The sequence below is a fragment of the Pezoporus occidentalis genome, unplaced genomic scaffold, assembly GCF_034315485.1.
Source record: "Pezoporus occidentalis ecotype Australia unplaced genomic scaffold, CSIRO_AGI_Poc_V1 ctg105, whole genome shotgun sequence".
NCBI lineage: Eukaryota > Metazoa > Chordata > Aves > Psittaciformes > Psittacidae > Pezoporus > Pezoporus occidentalis.
Genome location: NW_026912832.1, coordinates 842907 through 864756, shown reverse-complemented (window position 1 = coordinate 864756; position 21850 = coordinate 842907). Strand labels below are relative to the sequence as shown.

At 39.1% G+C, this 21850-nt stretch overlaps 1 protein-coding gene across 2 annotated transcripts in view; it reads left to right on the top strand.

The window, feature by feature from the left end:
- Positions 1-21350, top strand: part of COL4A1 (collagen type IV alpha 1 chain) — a 123672-nt gene extending 102322 nt beyond the window's left edge. For both annotated transcript variants that reach the window (XM_062619285.1, XM_062619294.1), the window contains exons 42-52: positions 1505-1690; positions 3350-3483; positions 6524-6596; positions 7060-7131; positions 8920-9048; positions 10481-10579; positions 10724-10936; positions 12452-12629; positions 15376-15490; positions 16411-16583; positions 18286-21350. In XM_062619285.1, the coding sequence (XP_062475269.1) occupies positions 1505-1690; positions 3350-3483; positions 6524-6596; positions 7060-7131; positions 8920-9048; positions 10481-10579; positions 10724-10936; positions 12452-12629; positions 15376-15490; positions 16411-16583; positions 18286-18367 (1454 nt within the window). In that variant the 3' untranslated portion in view covers positions 18368-21350. The remainder of the gene's footprint in view (positions 1-1504; positions 1691-3349; positions 3484-6523; positions 6597-7059; positions 7132-8919; positions 9049-10480; positions 10580-10723; positions 10937-12451; positions 12630-15375; positions 15491-16410; positions 16584-18285) is intronic.
- Positions 21351-21850: the final 500 nt, after the last annotated feature.

Below are 21850 nucleotides of genomic sequence, written 5' to 3'. Positions count from 1 at the left end.
TTTTTTTACCTGAGTCTGTTGTGCAGCCCACATGCTATTTTATTAATTGCTAAAACTGTTATTCTGTATAGCTTGGTATAGCATGTCTAAGCTATGCATGGGAGCATGGTGCAGAGGTGCAAAAGGTAGCAGAGACCTGATGAGATCTTCCTGAAAATTATTACTACCTGGACTCTGGACTTACTAGCTATCACAATTTCAAGACCACTTGTGGTCTTTGCAAAGAGTGTCTGCACTACACTGTGACATGAAAACAGCTGATTGGCTTGAGTTAGTGTTTGCTCAAGGTGTCTGTAATGCACCATGCTCCATTTGATGAAGTAAGTATGTCCTAGACACTATGTCCTAGACACTATGTCCTAGACACTGGGCTGCAATATCAGAAGAAACTGTTTGAAGAAATATCAAATAAAGGAAATTGTGTATGATTAAAGAGTTTTCAATTTTTAAAATCCAGAAAACAAAAAGATTGAACTGGCCCATCTATGAAATAAACGCGACATGGCAGATTTTTAATAACTTACATAGCTTGAAATTCCAATGCCCTACCTCACTCATTCTTCCTATAAATACAAGAAACTTGTGTGGACGATCAGAAGTGGTAAACCAGAATTTTAATTAAATTACCATCTTGGAGCAATTAACAGCCATTAACTACTGAGAAAGCCTGATAATAGAGAACTTACTTAATAAGTAGATTTTCTAATCATGGCTCAGTAAGGCATGAGGAATGCTAGATTATAAGAGCGCTTTTCTCACCTTATCCATCTCATTTTGTCAGCACAGCTCATTTAAAAATATCTGGGTTCAGAGTAAATAGATAGCCAGCTGCCATCATTTGTGCTCCAAATGTATTGTACTTGAAGAGATATAAGTCCAGGATTTAAAGTCCCTGTTCTGTTTAGGCAAAAAGACAGGGATATTGTTCTCTATAAATTTAATTTGTCTTATTATTGTACTTATGCCAGCTAATCTATATTCTTCTTAATCATGGACTGGATTGCAAATTTTAACCATTTGTACAAGCCTTAAAGTAAGTACTATGTGTCTAAATCTAGATGTTGTTAGTAAAAAGAACATTCCATTTTCCTCCAGGAGCAAGTCCTTTTGTGCTTAGTCAAGGAAAACATCCATTACTCAGCTATGACAATAATAATTGTAACGGAGTAAGGGTTTGAGGGCTTTACATTCCTATTGGAAAGACTGATAGAGAGATTCTGAATGTTTGTCTATTTTTAGAGTGGTTTAAAATAGCCAGTGATCAGTAAGCTAAGAAAAGGTGTCAGTCAGACTAGTCTTTTCCTTATACTTTATGTCATAATGTGGAAAATAATTTTCCAAAATTTTACATTTTTATACAAATGTATAAAGGCAAGGTTCAATATTTTCTTAAGGAATAAAGCTTACTGTGAGTGTCTAATAAGGCAGAAGAATTCAGTAATTGTGAACCTTTCTCTAATCATGTTTTATTTGTGGGTTGTTTGGTTTTTTTTTCAAATCTTAGGTGCAAAAGGTGATGTGGGCTTTCCAGGATCCCCAGGAAGTCCAGGGATCCCAGGCCTGAAAGGAGAACCAGGATATGCTGGTCCACCAGGCCCTAAGGGCAACCAAGGTTTTCCTGGACTACCAGGAAGTGCAATTGAGGGCCCTAAAGGAGACAGAGGACCCCAAGGCCAACCTGGCCTTCCAGGTAATTCTTTTATCTTTGGTGTTACAGTATCACAGTATCACAGTATGCTAGAGATTGGAAGGGACCTCAAAAGATCATCTAGTCCAATCCCCCTGCCAGAGCAGGAGCACCTAGATAAGGTTACACAAGAATGTGTCCAGGCGGGTTTTGAATGTCTCCAGGGAAGGAGACTCCACAACCTCCCTGGGCAGCCTGTTCCAGTGTTCCATCACCCTCACTGAGAAGTTTCTTCTCAAGTTTAAGTGGAACCTCTTGTGTTCCAGTTTGTACCCATTACCCCTTGTCCTATCATTGTTTGCCACTGAGTAGAGCCTGGCTCCATCCTCATGACACTCCCCCTTTATATATTTATATACACTAATAAGGTCACCCCTCAGTCTCCTCTTCTCTAAACTATAGAGACCCAGCTCCCTCAGTCTTTCCTCATAAGGGAGATGCTCCACTCCCTTAATCATCTTCGCTGCCCTGCGCTGGACTCTCTCCAGCAGGTCCCTGTCCTTCTTGAACTGAGGGGCCCAGAACTGGACACAATATTCCAGATGCAGTCTCACCAGAGCAGAGAGAGGGGAAGGAGGACCTCTCTCGACCTACTAACCACCCCCCTTCTAATACACCCCAGGATGCCATTGGCCTTCTTGGCCACAAGGGCACAGTGTTGGCTCATGGTCATCCTGTCGTCCACTAGGACCCCCAGGTCCCTCTCCCCTACACTGCTCTCTAACAGGTCGTTTCCCAACCTATACTGGAACCTGGGGTTGTTCCTGCCCAGATGCAGGACTCTACACTTTCCCTTGTTATATTTCATCCCGTTATTCCCTGCCCAACTCTCCAGCCTGTCCAGGTCTCGCTGGATGGCAGCACAGCCTTCTGGCGTGTCAGCCACTCCTCCCAGCTTAGTGTCATCAGCAAACTTGCTGATAGTACACTCAATTCCGTCATCTAAATCATTGATGAATATATTAAATAATACTGGTTGCAGTACTGACCCTTGAGGCACTGCTGTTAATCAAAGCTCAACTAATGTACTGCTGTTAATCAAAGCTCAATTAATTAATAGCATAATAAATATTGCATATACTTGTTATATCCTCTTCTCACAGGTCAGAGAAAAGCTCCCCTTGATATTGGCATTATGTCCTAGAGCAGGCTGATTTCATGCCCTTAGGCAGTTGGTTTTGTCCAGAAGTCTTTCTTCTAATGCTGAGAAGAGTGCCTCCCATTTCCATGTTTCCTTCTGGGCTTTATTTACTGTTTTAAGGCTTCCACAGCTATATGCTCCTATATCCTGTGGTGTTAATGTGCTTAAAAACAGCCCAGTGTGACCTTATCTTGACAGTGAATGACTCTGTGCTAGAGGATAAGGAGGAGAGTAGAGAAGAGCTGCAGTATGTCTCTACCACATTCATACCTGAAAACATACCATCTGTTTTGCACATACAGAAAACTCTCAAGTATTTTCTGTCAGCCACAGGCTGATAAATGATGGGATGTGGAGTCATGTGGACATCACTGCAACAGATTCTCCTTCTTATTTTCCTGAAATGTTGTCACGATAATTACTTTGATACTGCCCATTTGTAGATTGAGACAGCTTGTCCTTCATCAGGTACTTCTCTGAATGAATTTTGCCGCTAAATAGTCACTTGTTCTGGTTTGTAGGTTTACCAGGTCCAACAGGGCCACCAGGACCCCCAGGTCTGAAAGGGGCCAAAGGAGAGCAGGGGAGCAATGGCTGGCCTGGGACTCCTGGGAGTCCAGGAGTCAAAGGTGATCCAGGTTTCCAGGGACTGCCAGTAAGTTACTTTCAGTACACTCCAGATTTTCTGAAAGCTGGTTCTTGTAATTTATGGATATATTAATCATAGATGTTTCATGTTCAAAATAATGATGCTTTATGCTTAAAGTGCCTTTGGGACTCTCTGCTGAGGATGTGAAGTCAGTTTGAAAACAGTTCAATTCTCTCCTTTTAAAGGCTGCTTACCAATAAGCCCCAGTGAGCTAATGAACTTAATAGAAATTTATAGATAGTGAGTGGGAACATACAACACCCAGAATATAATTTACAGTGTATTAACAGTACAGAATGGCTGCAGCACATCCATAAATCCTGCAAATGCATTAGTAGTTAATTTTAAAAGTTGCATATTTCACGATAAATTGCCTTCTGAAAATACCTGAATTGTTTGGTTTTGTTATGAAACCTTTCAAATAAAGTGCACTTTCAGTACTGTCAGTGATGAAATATAGCTGCTGATTTAGAAATACAAACAGGCAATGCTATTAATACATTGTTGGTACATATTATTCATTTTCCCTAGTGTAAACCAGTCCCTTTGGTGTATATTAGGGAAAATAAAGTAGAATAGGACAGTTACCTAGAATAGCTGGTCTTCTATACTCTTTCACTTAGACTGTCTGTTACCTTTTTCCACACTGAAAAATATGGTCTATATTTTAACTTTTAATTTCCTCTTTCCTACTAAGAAAATAATAAAATTTATAGAAGAAGGAATAAGAAAGTAGGCAGATATGACTCATCAATTCCTGGCGTACAAGGAGAAGGAAGACTCAGGAATAAGGTCCTGATGTGAAAAGCAAAATACTGATAATGGACTTAAAATGTCAGCATTATTTTTGATAATGCAAAGATCTGCTACATCCTTTTCTGCATCCAGGATTCACTTTGCAGAGACATTAAGGGTTTGATTCAGTGTTCTAACACTAGATCTTGGCTTTATCTTTTTGAGACCATACCAGCTTTAAAGGCAGTAAATTTCAAAATAACGTTCCAGTATATTTCCACTGTTTTAAGAATTTGCAGTGCTTCTGCAGAGAGCCAAGTTTTTATATGCCAGAAAATTCTAAAGTTTTCATGGGTCATTATTCTAGTCCAAGACTCTTTGTTTCTGAAGAATGTGGAATGCCAAAGGATTTTGATTCTGTGCTTTCAGTCAGAAGAAAATGCTTTACTATCCTTGTGCCACAATGTGTTGGGTTGTTAAGTCAGTGTGAAATGCTCCGGTGAGAGTTATTTCAATATTAAACTTCCTCTGGTGTTATATACTATGATGGGTTTCTAATGTCTTCATGCTCCCCAATGTGACAGGCTCCTGCTCTGATTGCAGTTCATTTGCTTGTACTGGTCTCCAGGTACATGGTAACCTATATCACAAAAGAGATTTTGTTACAACATGGGTGACACAGCCTGTCCAAAAATCCAATTAAAAAAAAAGTGAACATGGAGATCAGAGCATGAAATACAAATCCCATGGGTTTTCTGTGCATTTTAAAGTTGAAATGAGAAAAGAAACACTTTCATAATTTTCATGAACTGAAACAGTTTTGTTTTGTTGGGAACAGATCCAAAACAAAATGTTGTTTGCCGAGCTATATATAGTGTGGGGGGAAAAAAGTTCAGGAATCTGCATACTGTTGTGGAAAATGTATTTTGTGGAAAGCTTCCAATAAACTTTTCTTATAAATTATTACATTTTATAATTATAACCTAAAAAAAAAAGAGGTTATTAAAAAAACTCTTATAGTGAGATTCTCTGACTGATGACTGTCTTCTGAATGACTGTTAGGCCTCCTGTTTTGTGCTAGAGAAGCTCACGTTATGATACAAAGAGGGGACCATTTCTTTAAACAATCCTGTGTACTACGACTATGTGGCTGAAGGAAACTAGGGAACCTTACTTCATTAATACCTCTCTTCACTGTTCCAACGGTAGCATTTCTTTTGTTTAACTTCAATAGACTCATTGCTGACATCCATTTTTAAGCAAGTTATCTCTTCTCCCTTTATAGTCAGTGGAAAGAGAAGTTTTTAGGGAGCCATTCTTCTCACCTTAGTATAAACATCTAACATACATCAAATGAAAAATCACTCCACTGTGTGTCTACCCTTTTGCTCTCCAAATATGATGAGGGGAATCTCCTGCCATCAGTATTATTTTTCACTGAGTACTCAATTCACATCTCCAACCTCTGATCAGTAGGTTACTTAGCAAAGGGATTTTGTGTCTTTCTTCCACCTGTGTTCACATTTTATTAGATAGGGGACTGTCACTGCCATATTGCTTCAGCCAGGGAGAAACTCTAAACTATACTTACAAGCTTTTTGCAGATGCTCTGCAACAGACAAAGAAGAAAAGGAAATTGACTGTCATTTAAGTTACTATTTACAGTGTCTTTTGAAATATGGGCTTGGTTTTCCTTGAACTGAGGCTATATAGTGAACTTGTTACCATTAATTTCAGGAGAACAGTTTATAATAGTGAAGGCAGAAGGAAGAGTTCGCATTGTATTTGAAGTGTTTAAGTCCTTGTATATTTTAGCCCTGTTGAGAAATAAAAATCTTCAGAGGATTTTAAGTTGTTGAGCACATTCAATTTCATCCCGCATGTGAAAGTAGAAGGTTTCAAGTCTGATATGATCTAGAGTGACCCCATTCAATTATATGACTAGCCACTGCCTTGTAGGACTGCACTGAAATTAGAGTTTGCTGAGCTTTGTGCTTGCTGATGTTTTTCATGACAATATATACAGTCTATGGTTGAGAACCGTTTTATTAGCTATACTGTTAGTGAGACCTTATTCTGAACTAGTATTTTTGTAAGGCAAAAAATAGTTTAGTAAGAACAAGGTGTCATGCTTTTTCCTAGAAAAGAAGCTTCTTATCCAGTCATGATAGAGAATAATCATTCCTTAAAGTTAATGGCTTTTCTCTCATGTTAAACGTGCTTTTTATAGGTTTCTGAAAATATCCAGGCTATTTGAGATTCATATCTTAATAGTGTAGGATAACTATATTTAACTTTTTCTTTTATACAGGGTAGCCCTGGTTTACCAGGTGATATTGGTCAAAAGGGTGATCTGGGACCTCCAGGAGTTCCAGGTGTACCAGGTGAGAAGAACATTAACCATGTTCCTAAAAAGTATGTCAAGATGTCACTTTCAATATCCTTCCTCTTTCGGAAAAGATGCTCAAAGTATGTTGACTGTTACGAATTACTGAAACAGGACATTGAAAACTGCATGAGAAAGTATACAAGAACAATGGAGATTTTTCTCAAGGTTTTTTGCCTTTTGTCTGTTGTCTTGCTTTGTTAATTTTAAGTGTATTTAAAGGTATTAATAACTGAAGTAAGGTAAATTTGGTTTCAGTCATCATTTATTTGGTTACTTAGTGCTGTTTGTATCTTGTTCTTGCAAACAAAAATTACTTGTGTAAATAAGTCATGGCCTTTACATGAGTGGTGGGGTGGTGACCTTTACAGGGTCATGGGGTGGTACATGATTATTCTGCACATATCCTTCCAAATCAGGAAGATACTGAATTTTCATGTAAATATTTCCTTTGACTTCAGGTCCAAAAGGATCTCCTGGCTTCCCAGGCCTTAAGGGTGAACGAGGTGATCAAGGTCTCCCTGGATCTAAAGGTATAATATGAATGCTTTTTTTTTATCCCAGATGTTGTTAAAATGTAACTAATAATGGTATCTCCTTCCCCCTTATATTCAGTGTCACAAGTTAGAATATTAAACTATATATCATGGTATCAACATCTGAATCACAGAATCATAAAATAGTTTAGGTAGGAAGGGACCTTAAACGTCATCTAGTCCAACCCCCCTGACATCAGCAGAGACACCTTCCACTAGATCAGGTTGCTGAGAACCCTGTCCAACCTGGCCTTGAACAATTCAAGGCCCACAGCTTCTCTGGGCAACCTGTTCCAGTGACACATCACACTCTTTGTAAAAAAAATTCTTAAGTCCAACCTAATTCTACCCTCTTTCTGTTTAAAATCATTGCCCTTTGATCTGTGACTATAGACCCTGGTGGAAAATCTCTCTCCATCTTTCTTTAAGCCCCCTTTATATATTGAAATGCTCCAATAAAGTCTCCCTGGAGCCTTCTCTTCTCCAGGCTGAATAACCCCGGGTCTCTCAGCCTTTCTTCAAAGGGGAAGTGCTCCAGCCCTCTCTAATCATTGTCATGGCTCCCCTCTGGACCTGCTCCAACAGATCGATGTCTTTCTTGTACTGGAGACCCCAGAGCTGGATGCAGTATTCCAGCAGAATAGAGGGGAAGAATCACCTCCCTCCACCTGCTGGCCATGTTTCTTTTCATGTAGCTCAGAATATGATCAAATTTCTGTGCTGTGACCACATATTGCTGGCTCATAGACAGTTTTTCATTTATCTGCAAGTTCTTCTCTGCAGGGCTGCTCTCAGTCCATTCATCCCCTAGTCTGTATTGATATTGGGGATTGCCCCTACCCAGGTGCAGGACCTTGCACTTGGCATTGATGAACATCTTGAGGTTCACACTGGCCTACTTCTGAAGCATGTCAAGGTTCTGCTCCATGGCATCCCTTCCTTCTAGCTTATTGACTACACCACTCAGGTTGGTGCCATCTGCAAACGTGCTGAGGGAACTGCAAACAACCTAAGGTCTGGGCAGCTATTTCAGTCCTTGGGAGGTCTGTTTGGATGGAGATGTCAACATAGATAGGCTGTAGTGCTTCTGTTTGGGTTTTAGCTACAGCCTTGAAGTTGTAGATGCCTTTTTCATTCCACAGGTCAGAGTCTTCTTGCAATTCTTAGAAAAATAGTCCACTTTAAAAATGGTAATTCTTTTGAATGATGTCATCCTTCTAATTGTAATTCAGTGGAGATCTCAAGCTTCTGGGTAGGCTTGCACAGCCATCAGTTGGCATGACTGTTGGGGCTACTGGGGAGCAAAGCAGGCAGCAGCCCAGGAACTGGCAAAGTGTGCAGCTCTTCTGAGCAAATTGTTGCACAACCTGCCAATGTCACTCCCATCAGATGCCACTCCCTGTTTGCACACCCTGGTCACAGGGCTTCTTGTCAGAGCTACATCTGTGGGCCTGCTCTGTCCTTCCTGGTTGGACATGGGAATGTAGGAGGTAGCAATATGATTTTCTATATGATATGTCACTGGAGGCTTGTGAAACAGCCTAGGCTGTTTCCCCCATTGCACCTTGAGCCCTGTTGTCTTCTACCCTCAGTCGCTTTTGGGTTTGGCTCTTTAACAGGTATGACCCTACTCAATGCCCATATGAAGTCTTGGACACACTGATACCTTGTATGTATAGGCTTTGTCTGTTTTCTGACTCTAAATGGCACTACAAGGTAGCATTGTTTTCTCACTTTTTTATTGTACAATACTAAATATGTGATTTCCTCTGTTAACTTTGGCAGGTTTACAAGGCCCACCAGGCCCACCAGGTGCGTTTCAGCTTGTTAAAGGCGATCCTGGCTTACCTGGACCTGTAGGACCAGTTGGTCTCAAAGGATTCCCAGGACTTCCAGGTCCCAAAGGACAGCAAGGTGAGAGTCTCGAAGTAGAAACACATTTTAAGTAATGTAAAAATAGACCAGTGGTAGGCTAGACAATAGAAGATTTTTGATATAATATTGCGTAGCTTTTTATAAGCCACTTAAAATAGTGTCAGCAATGAGGAGGAGAGTCCTTCATTTTGGAGCTCATCCGAAAGAGTCCCAGGAGCAGATGCGTTCCTGGTGATTTTCATATATGCTCTCACTCTGCAGTCAGCCCATCAGTATCTGAGCTCAGCAGTAAGCAGAATGACTGGCGACACACTTCTCATCCTTTCTCCAGAATGTATTTGTTAGGGTATCTTCTGTCTTCAGTGTTGAATCCAAACTTAATTACTGTGTCTGGGAGAAGACAAGCATAAGGAAAAACACTTTGATCCTGGAGTGAAAAGTACTTTCTTCCTGAGGAACCTTGTTTCATAGTCCTAGATTGCAATTTTATAAAGAAAAGGTAAACTGCAAAAATTAGACGCGTTAGAGAAGTGAGTTTAAGAGAATAAATAAGAGAATGGAACAAAGGGTAAGATGAAATACTAGCACAAGGACACATGTCCTTCAGAATGACAGGACATGGTGAGTAGGTGCTCAGAGGTGTTCTTAAGCTAGTAATATTCTGATGGAAATCTTTGTTCTTGATTGTTTTATGAGAAAATAATAGGGAATTACAGTGGAATATAATGAATATATTGTTTCTATTTAATATAATAGATAATGGAAGATTGCGTTTGAAGGTGTGGTTACAACTTTGTAACTGCTGTCCATTAAGAAATAGCTAAGAAATAACCTCGGTGATTGAACACAGCATGGGTTTGCTTGTAAGGGATGTGTCGCTATTCTCTGTAGTCACTACAATATGTGAACACAATATTGCTTTTTTTGAGTGATCAGGAAAATGACAGCTGTGCCTAGCTAAAGTGTGTCATGTGTCACAGAAATGTTGCTATGGTGCTGATGGTGTTAACTTCTTTTTCCCAGTCAGTTACTGAGTTTATGTAGGACTCAAAGCGTCCCTAGAAATTGATAAAGGGATGACATAATGTATGTCTGAAAACCTGTTTAGGAAGAAGCTAAGAGAATACTGATTTACCCACTGTTCCTGACCCAGCTTCTTTATGGTTTGTTTCAGTTTGAGTCATATGATAAGCAGAGGAGGAGATTGCTGACCTACCTTCCTTTTCATATTCCAGTAGAATACTAATTGTTTTAGAAGTACACGCTCTTCTTACTTCTCTGTTCTTCTCTATTATAATCAGTTTGCCTGCAGTAACCCACATATGTCCTCTAGGTATTGAAATATATGCACTGAATATGCATGAGTTTAGTTTATGCTGAGGTGTGCCTGTGCTGTACTGAACAAAAAGGCAAAATGTCAGAACTAACAGGAAGTAGTATCTAGTAATAACTATTCCTCGTTTTTCAACAGGGGTGACAGGACCTTCAGGTGTACCCGGACCACCTGGTAGTCCAGGGTTTGATGGTAAACCTGGGCAGAAAGGAGAAGCTGGTCCTTATGGTCCCCCAGGTAAGTCCATGAGTTCAAAGACTTGATTCCTTCATATAAAAATAACATAGGAGACTAGGTGTGAATGTGTCTAATTTACCTTATTTAGTTATATGGGCAGAGTACTGCTGTCTGAGAGGTAAAAGGAGACTCTCTGTATTGTAGGGCCCAGAGGATTCCCTGGTCCACCTGGCCCTGAAGGTTTGCCTGGGGCTATGGGCCCACCAGGTGCACCATCTGTTGCTCACGGCTTCCTTGTTACCAGACACAGTCAAACCACTGAAGAACCAGCGTGTCCATTTGGAACAAGGCTGATTTACCATGGCTACTCCTTGCTTTATGTACAAGGCAATGAGAGAGCCCATGGCCAAGATTTGGGTAAGTAGAAAACAGATTAGAATTTAATTAGAATTAATTACAAACCAAATGTTTCTTTCATTTGTAGAACTGTAGTGAACAAACTGTAAAATTACTCTGGGCTAGGTGGTAGTTTATTATGCCTTCTAGGTTGGTACAAATAATGGTTTGGTATATAGTGGAAACAGTGCCAGTTTACCTAAGAAAGTCTTTATCAAAGCCTTTGATGTGGTCATCCATAGTATCTTTGTAGTCAAATTAGAGAGATATGGGCTGGCTAAGTAGATGATAAGGTCAATGGAAAATTTATGGGTCCATCAGGTTCAGAGGGATGTGATCAGATGTACAAAGCCTGAGCGGTGGTTGTTGATTAGTGATTTCTCTCAGGAATTAGTATTGGGCAAATACATCCCAATGATTTTATTAATGACATGGGTGAGTGCACTCTCAGCAAGTTTGTAATGTGTAATGCCAGACTGGGAGGAACAGTTGATTCCCTAGTGGACACAGCTGCCATTCAGAAGATCTGGCCAAGCTGGAGAAAAGGGCTGAGAACCTCACAGAGTTCAGTAAAGGCAGATGCAAAGGGGTACACCTAGAACAAAATAACCTTGTGCAACAGAATAGGCTGGGGAATGACTATGCTTCCAGTGGCAGCAGTACAGAGTGCTGCTAGAAAGCTGCTTTGCAGAAAAGGACTTGGGAGTCGTGGTAACCAGCACTGAGTATGAGTTATCCATGTGCCTTTGCAACAACAGCTACCTATTCCCTCTTGCCCAACTTACTGGCTTCTATTGGCAAGAGTGCAATCAGCAGATGGAGGGAAATGATTTTTCCCCTCTGTTTGGCAGTTGTAAGACTGCATCTGGTATATATCTGTGCCCAGACTTGGGCTTCCCAGAACAAATATATTATTGTCACACCACAGTAAATATAAAAGCTAGCTACTAAGGTGGCTAGTGCGTCTGGGCAGTGTGATGAGACTGTAAGGGTTTGCTCAGCCTTAACAGAAATGTAGGGAGAGGCTGTTATTGCTGTCTAGAGCTGTCTACAGGGAGGGCAGAGAAATGGAATCAACTCTTCTCAGAGCGGCTAACCAACAGAAGAAGCAAGGGACACAAGTATGAGGTGTATTTCAGTGAAACATCAAGAAAAGCTTTTTTTACCTTGCTGGTGCTCAAACACTGGAATGGAACCCCAGAGAGGTTGTTGAACCTCTGTATTTGGAGATACTCAGAACTCAAACTGGCTATGGACCCAAGCACCTTTTCTAACTGTCAGGGGCTTGGGATAGGTGATTTATAGAGGTCTGTTCCAACCTAAGTTACTCCATAATTCTACAGGCAAGACTGGGCTACTCCTTGCCTTGCCCTGTTCCTTCCTTAGGGAGTAAGAGAAGTCACTTCCTCCAAGAGAACTGGACCCTTCAGAACAAGTGAAATCTGCTTTTTACCTGCTCCTGGAAATCTTTGCTTGGCAGTTGGCAATGGTTCAGCAAAAATGGGTTAACAAGGAACCTTTCACTTGACTTTTCAGGCACGGCGGGAAGCTGTCTTCGTAAATTTAGTACCATGCCTTTCTTATTCTGCAATATCAACAACGTATGTAACTTTGCATCAAGGAATGACTATTCCTACTGGCTGTCCACTCCTGAACCCATGCCAATGAGTATGGCTCCTATCACTGGTGATAGTATCAGACCATTCATCAGCAGGTACAGTTTCAGTTCTGCTGTGTTTGTAAAATGAAGAAGCCTGTGAAAAGCGCGTATGGTACATTATTTTTCTGGGAAAGGCTTTTAATCTGTACATTTTTATTTCCTGCCTTTAAATTTAGAGTTCCTTTGATGAAGTGTTTCAAACCGTGCATTTTTTCAGTTTAGACTTTGATCAAAAATAAATCCATTTGGAGGGAAACCCAAACAAATAAAGTAGTTTATTTTGAGTCTAATGCAAATGAAAAGATTTACTTTGAAATGTTGTTTGTAAAAGTTATGATGTACTTCGAATGAGAAAAAGTTTTGAATTTATTCACAATTCTTGTCCAAAACACTTGTTTTTTGATTAGCCATAGCTAGAAGCTTTTCAGGGCTCAATTTTCTTTTGTTTGAAAATGGTAGCGTTTTTATCATTCATTAGGCTGCCAGACTTCTTCCATTGTTTTGGCAACACTGCTTGAATACGATTGTTGTGTGAATTAAAGGAAACAGTTGCAAAATCAATCATCTATTTTTTTAATAATTCAGATTCATAGCTGGCATAAAGTGTGGTACGTAACTGTTCTGCATCAATCCAGCATGTCAAACTTTTGGTCCGTTTTAAATTTCAAGACCTTTAGCAAAAAATATCCTGGCATAATATTCCCAGTGCTGAAGGCAGAGGTGTGAGAAGAGCGTGGTAAACTGTACCACTGTCATTAGATAAGAATCTGACAAGGAATATCCAATCTATAGCTCAATTGATAATTGTTAGATATAGGCATTACTTTGATTCCTATCATTGCTTCTAATTTGTATCAGCTCTTGCTGATCCCTCTTTCTGCCACGTAAAGTGAATGGGAGTGGAGATTGCTGTTAGTGTTTTCTCGGGTCTGTATAAACCACTCAAGAGAAAAGACAATTCAAGTTATCAGTGGGTTGTAGTCTTGACATCTTGGTATGTTCAAAAAAATATTTGTCTCTACTGCAAAACATTTGATATTTATTTTGCATAATAGAATCCATCTTGTGTCTTGTACTCTGTGCTCTATTTTTGGCTTAGTGCTGTAGAAATTGGTGTGCCTTGGAAATGAGTGAGCAGATTGAGGGCAAGATGATCTCAAGACAGGCTGTAGTTTTTGTTGGTCTTATTTTTTCGGTTGTTCATTGGATGTGAAAGGAAGGGGCTTGACTTGCAGCAAAATTCAAATGGACAACCTCTGAAATTCATGTTGCTTTTATGCATTCCCTATCAAGCACCCAAAGTAGCCTTTAACAATCACTTATGAAACTCTTTCTCAAGGAGGTACCCACCAACATTTTGCCTTATCTTATGCAGATAGAGTAGCTTTTGCGCCATAAAAAAAGTATATGTGTGTGTTTGTGTGTGTATATATACACACGCATGTGTATGTGTGCATGTGTGTGTATATGGGGTTTTCATCTTTTAGCCATAATAGAGAGTGAGATAATTGTAATACACATTTTCTAAACCACCAAAGAATCTGAGAAGGATATTCTTTCCATTTATTTTATTAGTTGAGGCTTTTAAACCAGTAGCTTTCCCTGTCCAAAAGTTGGAAAGGTGTAGAAGTGTCACTTGCAGCCTTGGGTCATGGGACTTCTTTTCATGTAAGGCCTTCCACTGAAATACCAGAAATCTCTTGAAGCAAAGCAGAGCTCTGGGAACAGGAGCATCTTTACATTCTTCTTTTAACTTACTCTTTCATCCATGTGTTTCTTAAAATAACTCTCTCACTTCTGCACTGAAGATGAAGGCAGTAGGTATGAAAGCAGTCTTCACAAATCAGAAATAGAAGGCTTTAATTCTCAATTCCTTTGCTTCTGTGCATTTTTCAGTATCCAACTTAATCCATTTTGCACTTGATTCTTTCCACTGCTATGATAAATGGAATCAGACTGTTTAGTTCTGTTTTGAATCATTTTCATCATTGCTAACTGCAGTAGCCAGTTTAGGCATTGTAAAAAAGAAAATGGATTGTATCTACCAGATTCTTTATTACCAGCTCCCATATTAAATTTCCAGCTCAGCTCATATTTGTTATGCTTCTCCTGTGAAGGCATGATTGGTCATTGGATTATTCAGTAACATAGCAGTTCTGAGACGCATTGAATTTGTCTGAAGTGAAAGAACTGGTGCTGCACAGCTTTCTGGAGAGTTGCTTTCAAGTTCATTGTTCAAGTTACTTTGCTAAAAATCTCTTACTGGAGATAAATACCATAACTGTAAATAAAAGCCACTTTCAAGGAAAATGCATTGGGAAGAGTCTGCATTAGATTAGATTAGCCTTGTAAGACATTTACCAGAGATGTTGCTTTCTTTCTGGAAGTCACTCAGAGCTATGTTTTAGGATGGTGAATTGCTATGACTTCACTCTGATCACAGTAGACCGCTTTTAATTGATACTTGCTGAGTTATAATGATTGCCTCTCATATTCATGACATTGAGCACTTTTAGAAACTGCAGTACAAATGGGACTGGAAAAAGACAAATATATTTAAATATTCAGATAAGAGGTCTCTTGTTCTTTGCTCATAGGAAGACTAACAGAAATAAGACTTAAGCTGTCCCCAAATAGAAAAAACGGTTGTTTTTCTAAATGAAACATTTTAGTTTTATTTTTTTTCTGAAAGTGACAACATTTTCTAATTCAAGATTTCTTAAAGAAAGTAAATTCTAAAAATCATAAGTAATACTAATCCTCAAGTGCATGTAGCTCATTCATGTCTTGGTCTTTCTAGATGTTCTGTGTGTGAAGCTCCTGCTATGGTAATAGCCGTTCACAGTCAAACAATTCAAATACCACCGTGTCCTGAAGGCTGGAGTTCACTTTGGATTGGTTACTCTTTTGTCATGGTGAGTGCACTGGGGCATACTCTGGGCTGAAGAAAAGCATTTGTTTCAGCATTTTATCTACACTCCTGCTCTGAGAAAGTTAGTATCTGACTGTGCTTTAGAAGGGCATTAGACCTCTATCCTTTCTGGTGTCATTAAAAAGATTCTGGCTAATTACTAAATGAGAATGATACAGTGGCAATTAGTTGTTCACTTCTGGGGAGATGCACACAGCTTGCTGGCTTGTTTGCAGCTCCAGGACAGAATCCAAGTACTGAATAAATGAAGAGATAAGAGCAATTTTCCATTGTCTTTTTACATCTATGTTGCACTAGCTTCCTAGAGTGGTAGCATGTCACTGCTTGTCTTCTTCCCATTTTTTTGATGAATAAGCCTTCAGTTTTCAAATGGCATTTTTGACCTTTTATCCAGTTTCTTTACCTTTACCTATACTACTAAAATAAATAGGGCTAAAGAGTGGCCTGGAAGAGCTGCTCTGTTAGTCCTCCACAGTGGTTTGTTAGCATGCATGACAACAATGTCATGCTCACACCTGTATCAACAGGCACTCTCCCAGGCAAAGTCTGGCCATGGTCTGAGAAATAGCACGGATTCAGAGCTCCTAGCAGTTGGCAGTAGGAGAGAGGCCACTGTGATGTGGGACAGGAACTGGGTTAAGCTATTCAAATATAAACAGTACCAGTCTGTATGCATTTTGGGCAGAAAGCTGTCCTTGGCCTGTTGCTAGCAGAGGTAGCTTGGGTCCTACTGACAGTCTTGTAGGATTTCTGTGCCTACAGGTGCCCTGAAGTTGATTTTGTGGGTGTGTTGTACTGTCATTAAGTGAAAGAACCTAGTGCCGCCTCTGGTTCCTTCAGCTCTACCTTCTTGCTCCTCCTTAAGCTAGTAGTTCTCTGACTGATGCTTTTGCATTTTTCTAGCACACCAGTGCTGGTGCGGAGGGTTCTGGCCAGGCCCTGGCGTCTCCTGGTTCCTGCCTAGAGGAGTTTCGCAGCGCTCCCTTCATTGAATGCCATGGCCGGGGCACCTGCAATTATTATGCAAATGCTTACAGCTTCTGGCTTGCCACTATAGAAAGGAATGAGATGTTCAAGTAAGTTCATGATTTATTTATCAGTATTTGAGATTCAGTCAAGCCATGTCCGTGAATAAGAGAAGTATCGTTTGAATGATATACATGGTTCAAGTATGGGTTGCGCCCCAACCTCGTTAATATATGCAGTTAATGATTTTCGTAACAAAAAGAAATTGTAATAGCTTTTGAGGAAATTAATGAATGTATCTTCCTTTAGTGTCATTTGTATCTGGCATTTTGCTTTTCAGAATAATCTAACAGTGTTTGCATTTCCACTATGTTGGATTGTATTCACGGAGCTGTAACTGAGATAGGCTGACATACTGGTTGAAATTAAGTTAGAATACCGCCTGATGAATGTTAACACGTAATAAAACCACTTGAAATTTGCACAAGTGTTGAACTAAGTGAGCTGCACAATTATTTACTTTTCCCTAATATTGGAGGAAGTATGTCTGAGTAAAATGCAGCTGAAGGCAGAGGCCTTAGGTATTTCTTCGGTCCTGCTGAGGTTCTGATTTCAGGAATTAAGTGGTAGTAGGCTTTGTTCTGGTCTCCCACGCATAAGTATTTTTCAACACAGTCTAATTTGTACCATATGAGTTTTACTATTATATTAGCATATACACCAGTTCCCAGGTCTGCACAGTTTACCAGATGGGCAGACATTCCTCTGGAATGCTGGCAAGCACCCTCTTCTGCAGCAGTCCAGGCTGTTGCTCCTGGTACCCTTCATCTGGTATCCTTCATCTCTTCATGTCTCCTAGATCTATGAATGCCTCTCAGCCTGTCTCATTCAAAATGAATCAGGTTGCTTAGCCAGTTTTGACTATGTGTCTATGAGATCGCTGTCAACTGAGTAGAAAAATTGAGCACTGGGAGTGATTATCACTGGGGCTGTGATAACCTCATCAACCAGAAAAGCTACTGAAAGAGCCCATTTGCCCATTTGCTTACACTGGGGTAAGCACTGGCCCCCTAGAAAAGAAGAAAGCTGGTCAGAGAAAAATTCAGAGGAGTCAGCGCTGTATTCATTGAGTCCTACCCAGAGACCTGTCAACTTCATACCCTTTTCTGGAGACAAACTGTATTTCAAATTAATAAAATGATTCCAGGTCAGGGGGCCTGTCATACCATCATGATTCACAAATACTCATCATTTTCCTATAAACGTATCATCTTTTTTGAAGAAAAGTGTTAAATGTAAGCACACTCGTGCCTGAAAATGCTTAATTTCCAGTTGCTAGGAGTACCTCTTTATGATAGGTTAGAAAGTAAAATATTTTGATTTGTCTTTTCTGTAGTATATCACTTAATTTGTCTTTTGGCTTTTCACTTTTATGTAGTCACAAGACTTAGCAGAAACTCATAAAGAGTCAAATGTCTTCAGTTTCTTTGCCTATTTCTTTTCTGCTACCTAAATTCCAGCATGTTCTTAAATTGCTGATTAAACAGGTAGCGTCTTTTGGTTAGGCAAATGTTCAGCCTTGTTACAGAATTGAATTCTAAACTGGAAGTGGACAATGTTTGAAACTAATCTTGTGACAGTTTGTGACCAAAAGTGAATATACATTGGAGAACTTAGGGACATCTTTATTCAGCACACCTTAAAGAGGCATTTGGCTCCATGCAAAGTCTGTGTTGTCAGTTCTAAACTTGAAGACTGACTGTTGATACCAGCAATTGCTAATGGGTCTTCTCATTTCTTTTTTTTTAATAGGAAACCAACTCCCTCAACTTTGAAAGCAGGGGATCTGCGCTCAAATGTTAGCCGTTGTCAAGTCTGTATGAGAAAAACATAATGACTTTTGAATTTCAACTAATTTCACACAATATGGTGCTATTCGTTTAACAGCAATGAAGCCTAGACATATATCATATGTACCTCATTGTTGTCCAATATGAAAACAGTAAAGTGCCTTTTTAGGAACTTGCATAACTAACACACACTGCTTTACTGGCCCTGTCCTTGCTGAAGAAGAAAAGAGACAACAAAGATAAGCTTCAAATGTTGACATGCCAAATGGCACTTTTGATCAAAATATATGTATTTTTTATATAAATGCAATGCACTGATAGAATAAAAAGTCAGCATTTATCCAGAAAAAATGCAAAGGTGCTAGGAGGTATGCAGTTCTGCCTTATACTGTTTGACCCCCCTTTCTCATTTTTGTATTATATATTTAGATTCATTTTTCTTCCCCAGATAAGTTTGTTGTTACCATTATCTAAGTGTCTCAAAATCCCAGACTCTTGGGTATGTACTTATTGTTCCTGTACAAAGCAATACTAATGTAAAAAAGAGTTTTGGGATTACAGACTGTGGTTAAGCAACATGTAACCATCTTTTCACAACATAGAGTGCCATCCTGCAAACCTTTGCTTCTGTTTGTAGTCTTTAGTGCTGTTGGTTTTAACGGGACTACAGCTGGAAGAGATTGCCAATTGGTTTCCCAAATAGGCAAGTAAGTGTTTCTGCCATGTTGGTACTATGCAGCTTCTTCATGCAGTAGAACAAACTTTCCTGTGGAATAAAGAATGATCCAGCAATGGTCAAAAAAAAAAAAAAAAAAATTTTAGTAATTTATATAGATATTGACCATTAGGTAAATCAAGCTCTGAGTTTATCATTTCAAAAAGAAGCTTGCCAAAGATTTCTTCTTTTCAGTGTCATAAATTAGGTGTTTAATGCCAAAATATGATGTGAAGTGTTCATTTTACAATAGGCCATTTCAATGCTGAAGTTGCAGAGGCTGAACCCAGGTTAACAGCTATTTTTGTTTATTCTAGTAAATCCTGCTTTAAGCTTATAGTCTTTATTCTGTATTTAATATTTTTCAGGGTTTTAAACACTACTCACACACTGAATGACTTGATTTTGAAAAGCATAAGGCCTTAATTTTGTTAATATTGTGCCAAAAAAAAAATCTTCAAAGTGGCCTCAGAAATATTTCTAAAGAATTTCTATGCAATTATATCATTGTTTGAGCACATCTGTGTCCAAAAGTGTTTTATAGCCTATTACCATGCAAATACCAAAGGATTCTTTACAAATGCCAAGGCCTTTGTGTAAATTCTTATATGTGTATTTCTTAAGAATTCAAGTTTGTAATAAAACTATTTCTGTAAAAAAAAAAAAAAGCAGAGGAAAAGAAAAGGTTTTTACTAATTTGTTATTAGCATTCATTTACAGCAATGAATTAATTTTTAATAAGCCACCAATAAATGCACAAGCTTGATGCAATCCTAGATTATTTTTGTTTTGCACATCTCTCAGATGTACAAAGCATCTTCCAAAGGGGAAAACAGGACACTGTATCAACACCTCTATTGCTATCTCTGAGAACTGGTACTAATAGACAAAACAGGGGTTATGTGTCTGTTACTGAAATGTGCTTGATGTGAACATGTTACAAAAATCTGCTAACCTCATCCTAGCTCATGGGAAGCAATCAAGTTACATGCATTTTTCACTCTTTCCTGGAATTTTCATGTACAAAGCAGAATTGAATTATACAGGAGAAAAGTTGAAATATCTCATATAGTTCTGCTTGTTAAGTGGGCAAGGTGAATCTTGGCTCTGGTTGGTTGGAGAGGAAATGGTCCGTGGTATGTTTTTCCTTGGCAAAAGCACAGAAATTGTTAATGTTTCATGTTGTTTTCCAAAAATTGTGAAGAGGCTGCTGCTGCTGTTCTGAGCTCACTTGCACTTAAAATCCTTGAGGATTGTCTGGCCAAATGGCTGAGGAAGGCCTCCGTATAGAAATTGGCCACCTCCTTTGGCACTGATTCTTAACTCTCATGGAAGCTTTGACAGATGATCATTTTATTTATAAATGACCAGTCCTCACAAAAGTCCCTTACCATAGTACAAAGTACCAGAGTCTGGTTATGTCTAATCAGCCTGAAGCAGGGTTTTCCAAAGTGCCACTTGTTATTCAGAAGAAGAGGAGAACACTGTGCTAAGGGCAATTCATTGTGGACTCTAGGAAGAATTAAGCATTCAGCCTGCTCTAGCTCAGAGGATCCAGGCTGCTGCTCAGGCTTTTTAATTGCACTCTACAGCTTGTCTCCTGGTCAGCTAGGGATTTAATTTTCTTAATTTGAATTGTTTCAGAACTGCAAGACAGTTGAATTTATAAAGTCCTTCATGTATGTCTAAATGAAACCTGTGCATAAGAATACAATTCATTTTGCTAGTGAAGGGACTGCTCCCTGCAGCTGATCATGTACTAATCTGTGTTTTCTCAACTAGAAGCCTTTTGGAAACCAGGTAATTTGAAAATGTTCAAAACCTGTTTGAACTATAGTTTGATGTCTTACTTCTATAGTAATAATTATTTATTCCATGACCTCCAGCTCATAAAAACACCTAAACCATTGTCATGCTAAAGATGCTATTTCTACTTAAGTCAGTGAGTAAACGTTTCAGTGGTTATCAATCAGATCTCTTAAAAATATTGTGAACGCTGGAGTCTGGTGCCCTGGGTGAGGAAGAGCCCATGTACTAATGTGGAAAAGAAGTGTGAAACACTTTTCTTGCTTTCACAAATCTGTAACTACCCCATATTCCATCATTTATGGCCAGCATTGTGGCTACATACCATTCATTGTGTGAACAGGCAACAGCAAACACATCATTTGTTAAAATTGCCTTGCATAAGATCAGATTTCAGGAGAAAGCTTTCCTAAAGAAGTACATCTTGTTTGGTAGGCCTGTCTGTTTTTGATTGCAGTACTTGAAGAATAACTTTCATGACCCAAATAAATGCATTTCTAAACCAGGAGGTGGTGCCCTTGCTCTCTTTATGGTAAAATTGGAACTAACAACTACACTAACAAATACCTTGTTCCTAATCCACTAAAATGTCAAGCAGCCTGAGAGTTCTCTGTTTTCCCAAGTCTCTGTCTCTTTTCTGACATGTTCCTTCTGAAATAGGAATGGAGCAGTCTTCAGCTCAAAAAGAAAAAAAAAAGCCACAACCTCCAAAACCCCTATACATAAACAAAATAAAAATAGAATATGATGGAATAATTCAATATATATTTTGACACAAATGATCTCTTAGCCTGTGTGTATCTTTTCTGATAGATGTATATTCAGTTTATAATTATATCTTTTATCCTTTCCATAGTGGTAACTTCCTTGATGAAACACTTCTTTCTGCGAAATGGTACTTCTGAGAACAATATCCCCCGATTAGGCTCTCAGAAAAGTGGTTGTATTAAAGCCATACCTTTATATGTCTAAAATCATAAAGCTCAATGACTTCCTCAGAATTCCT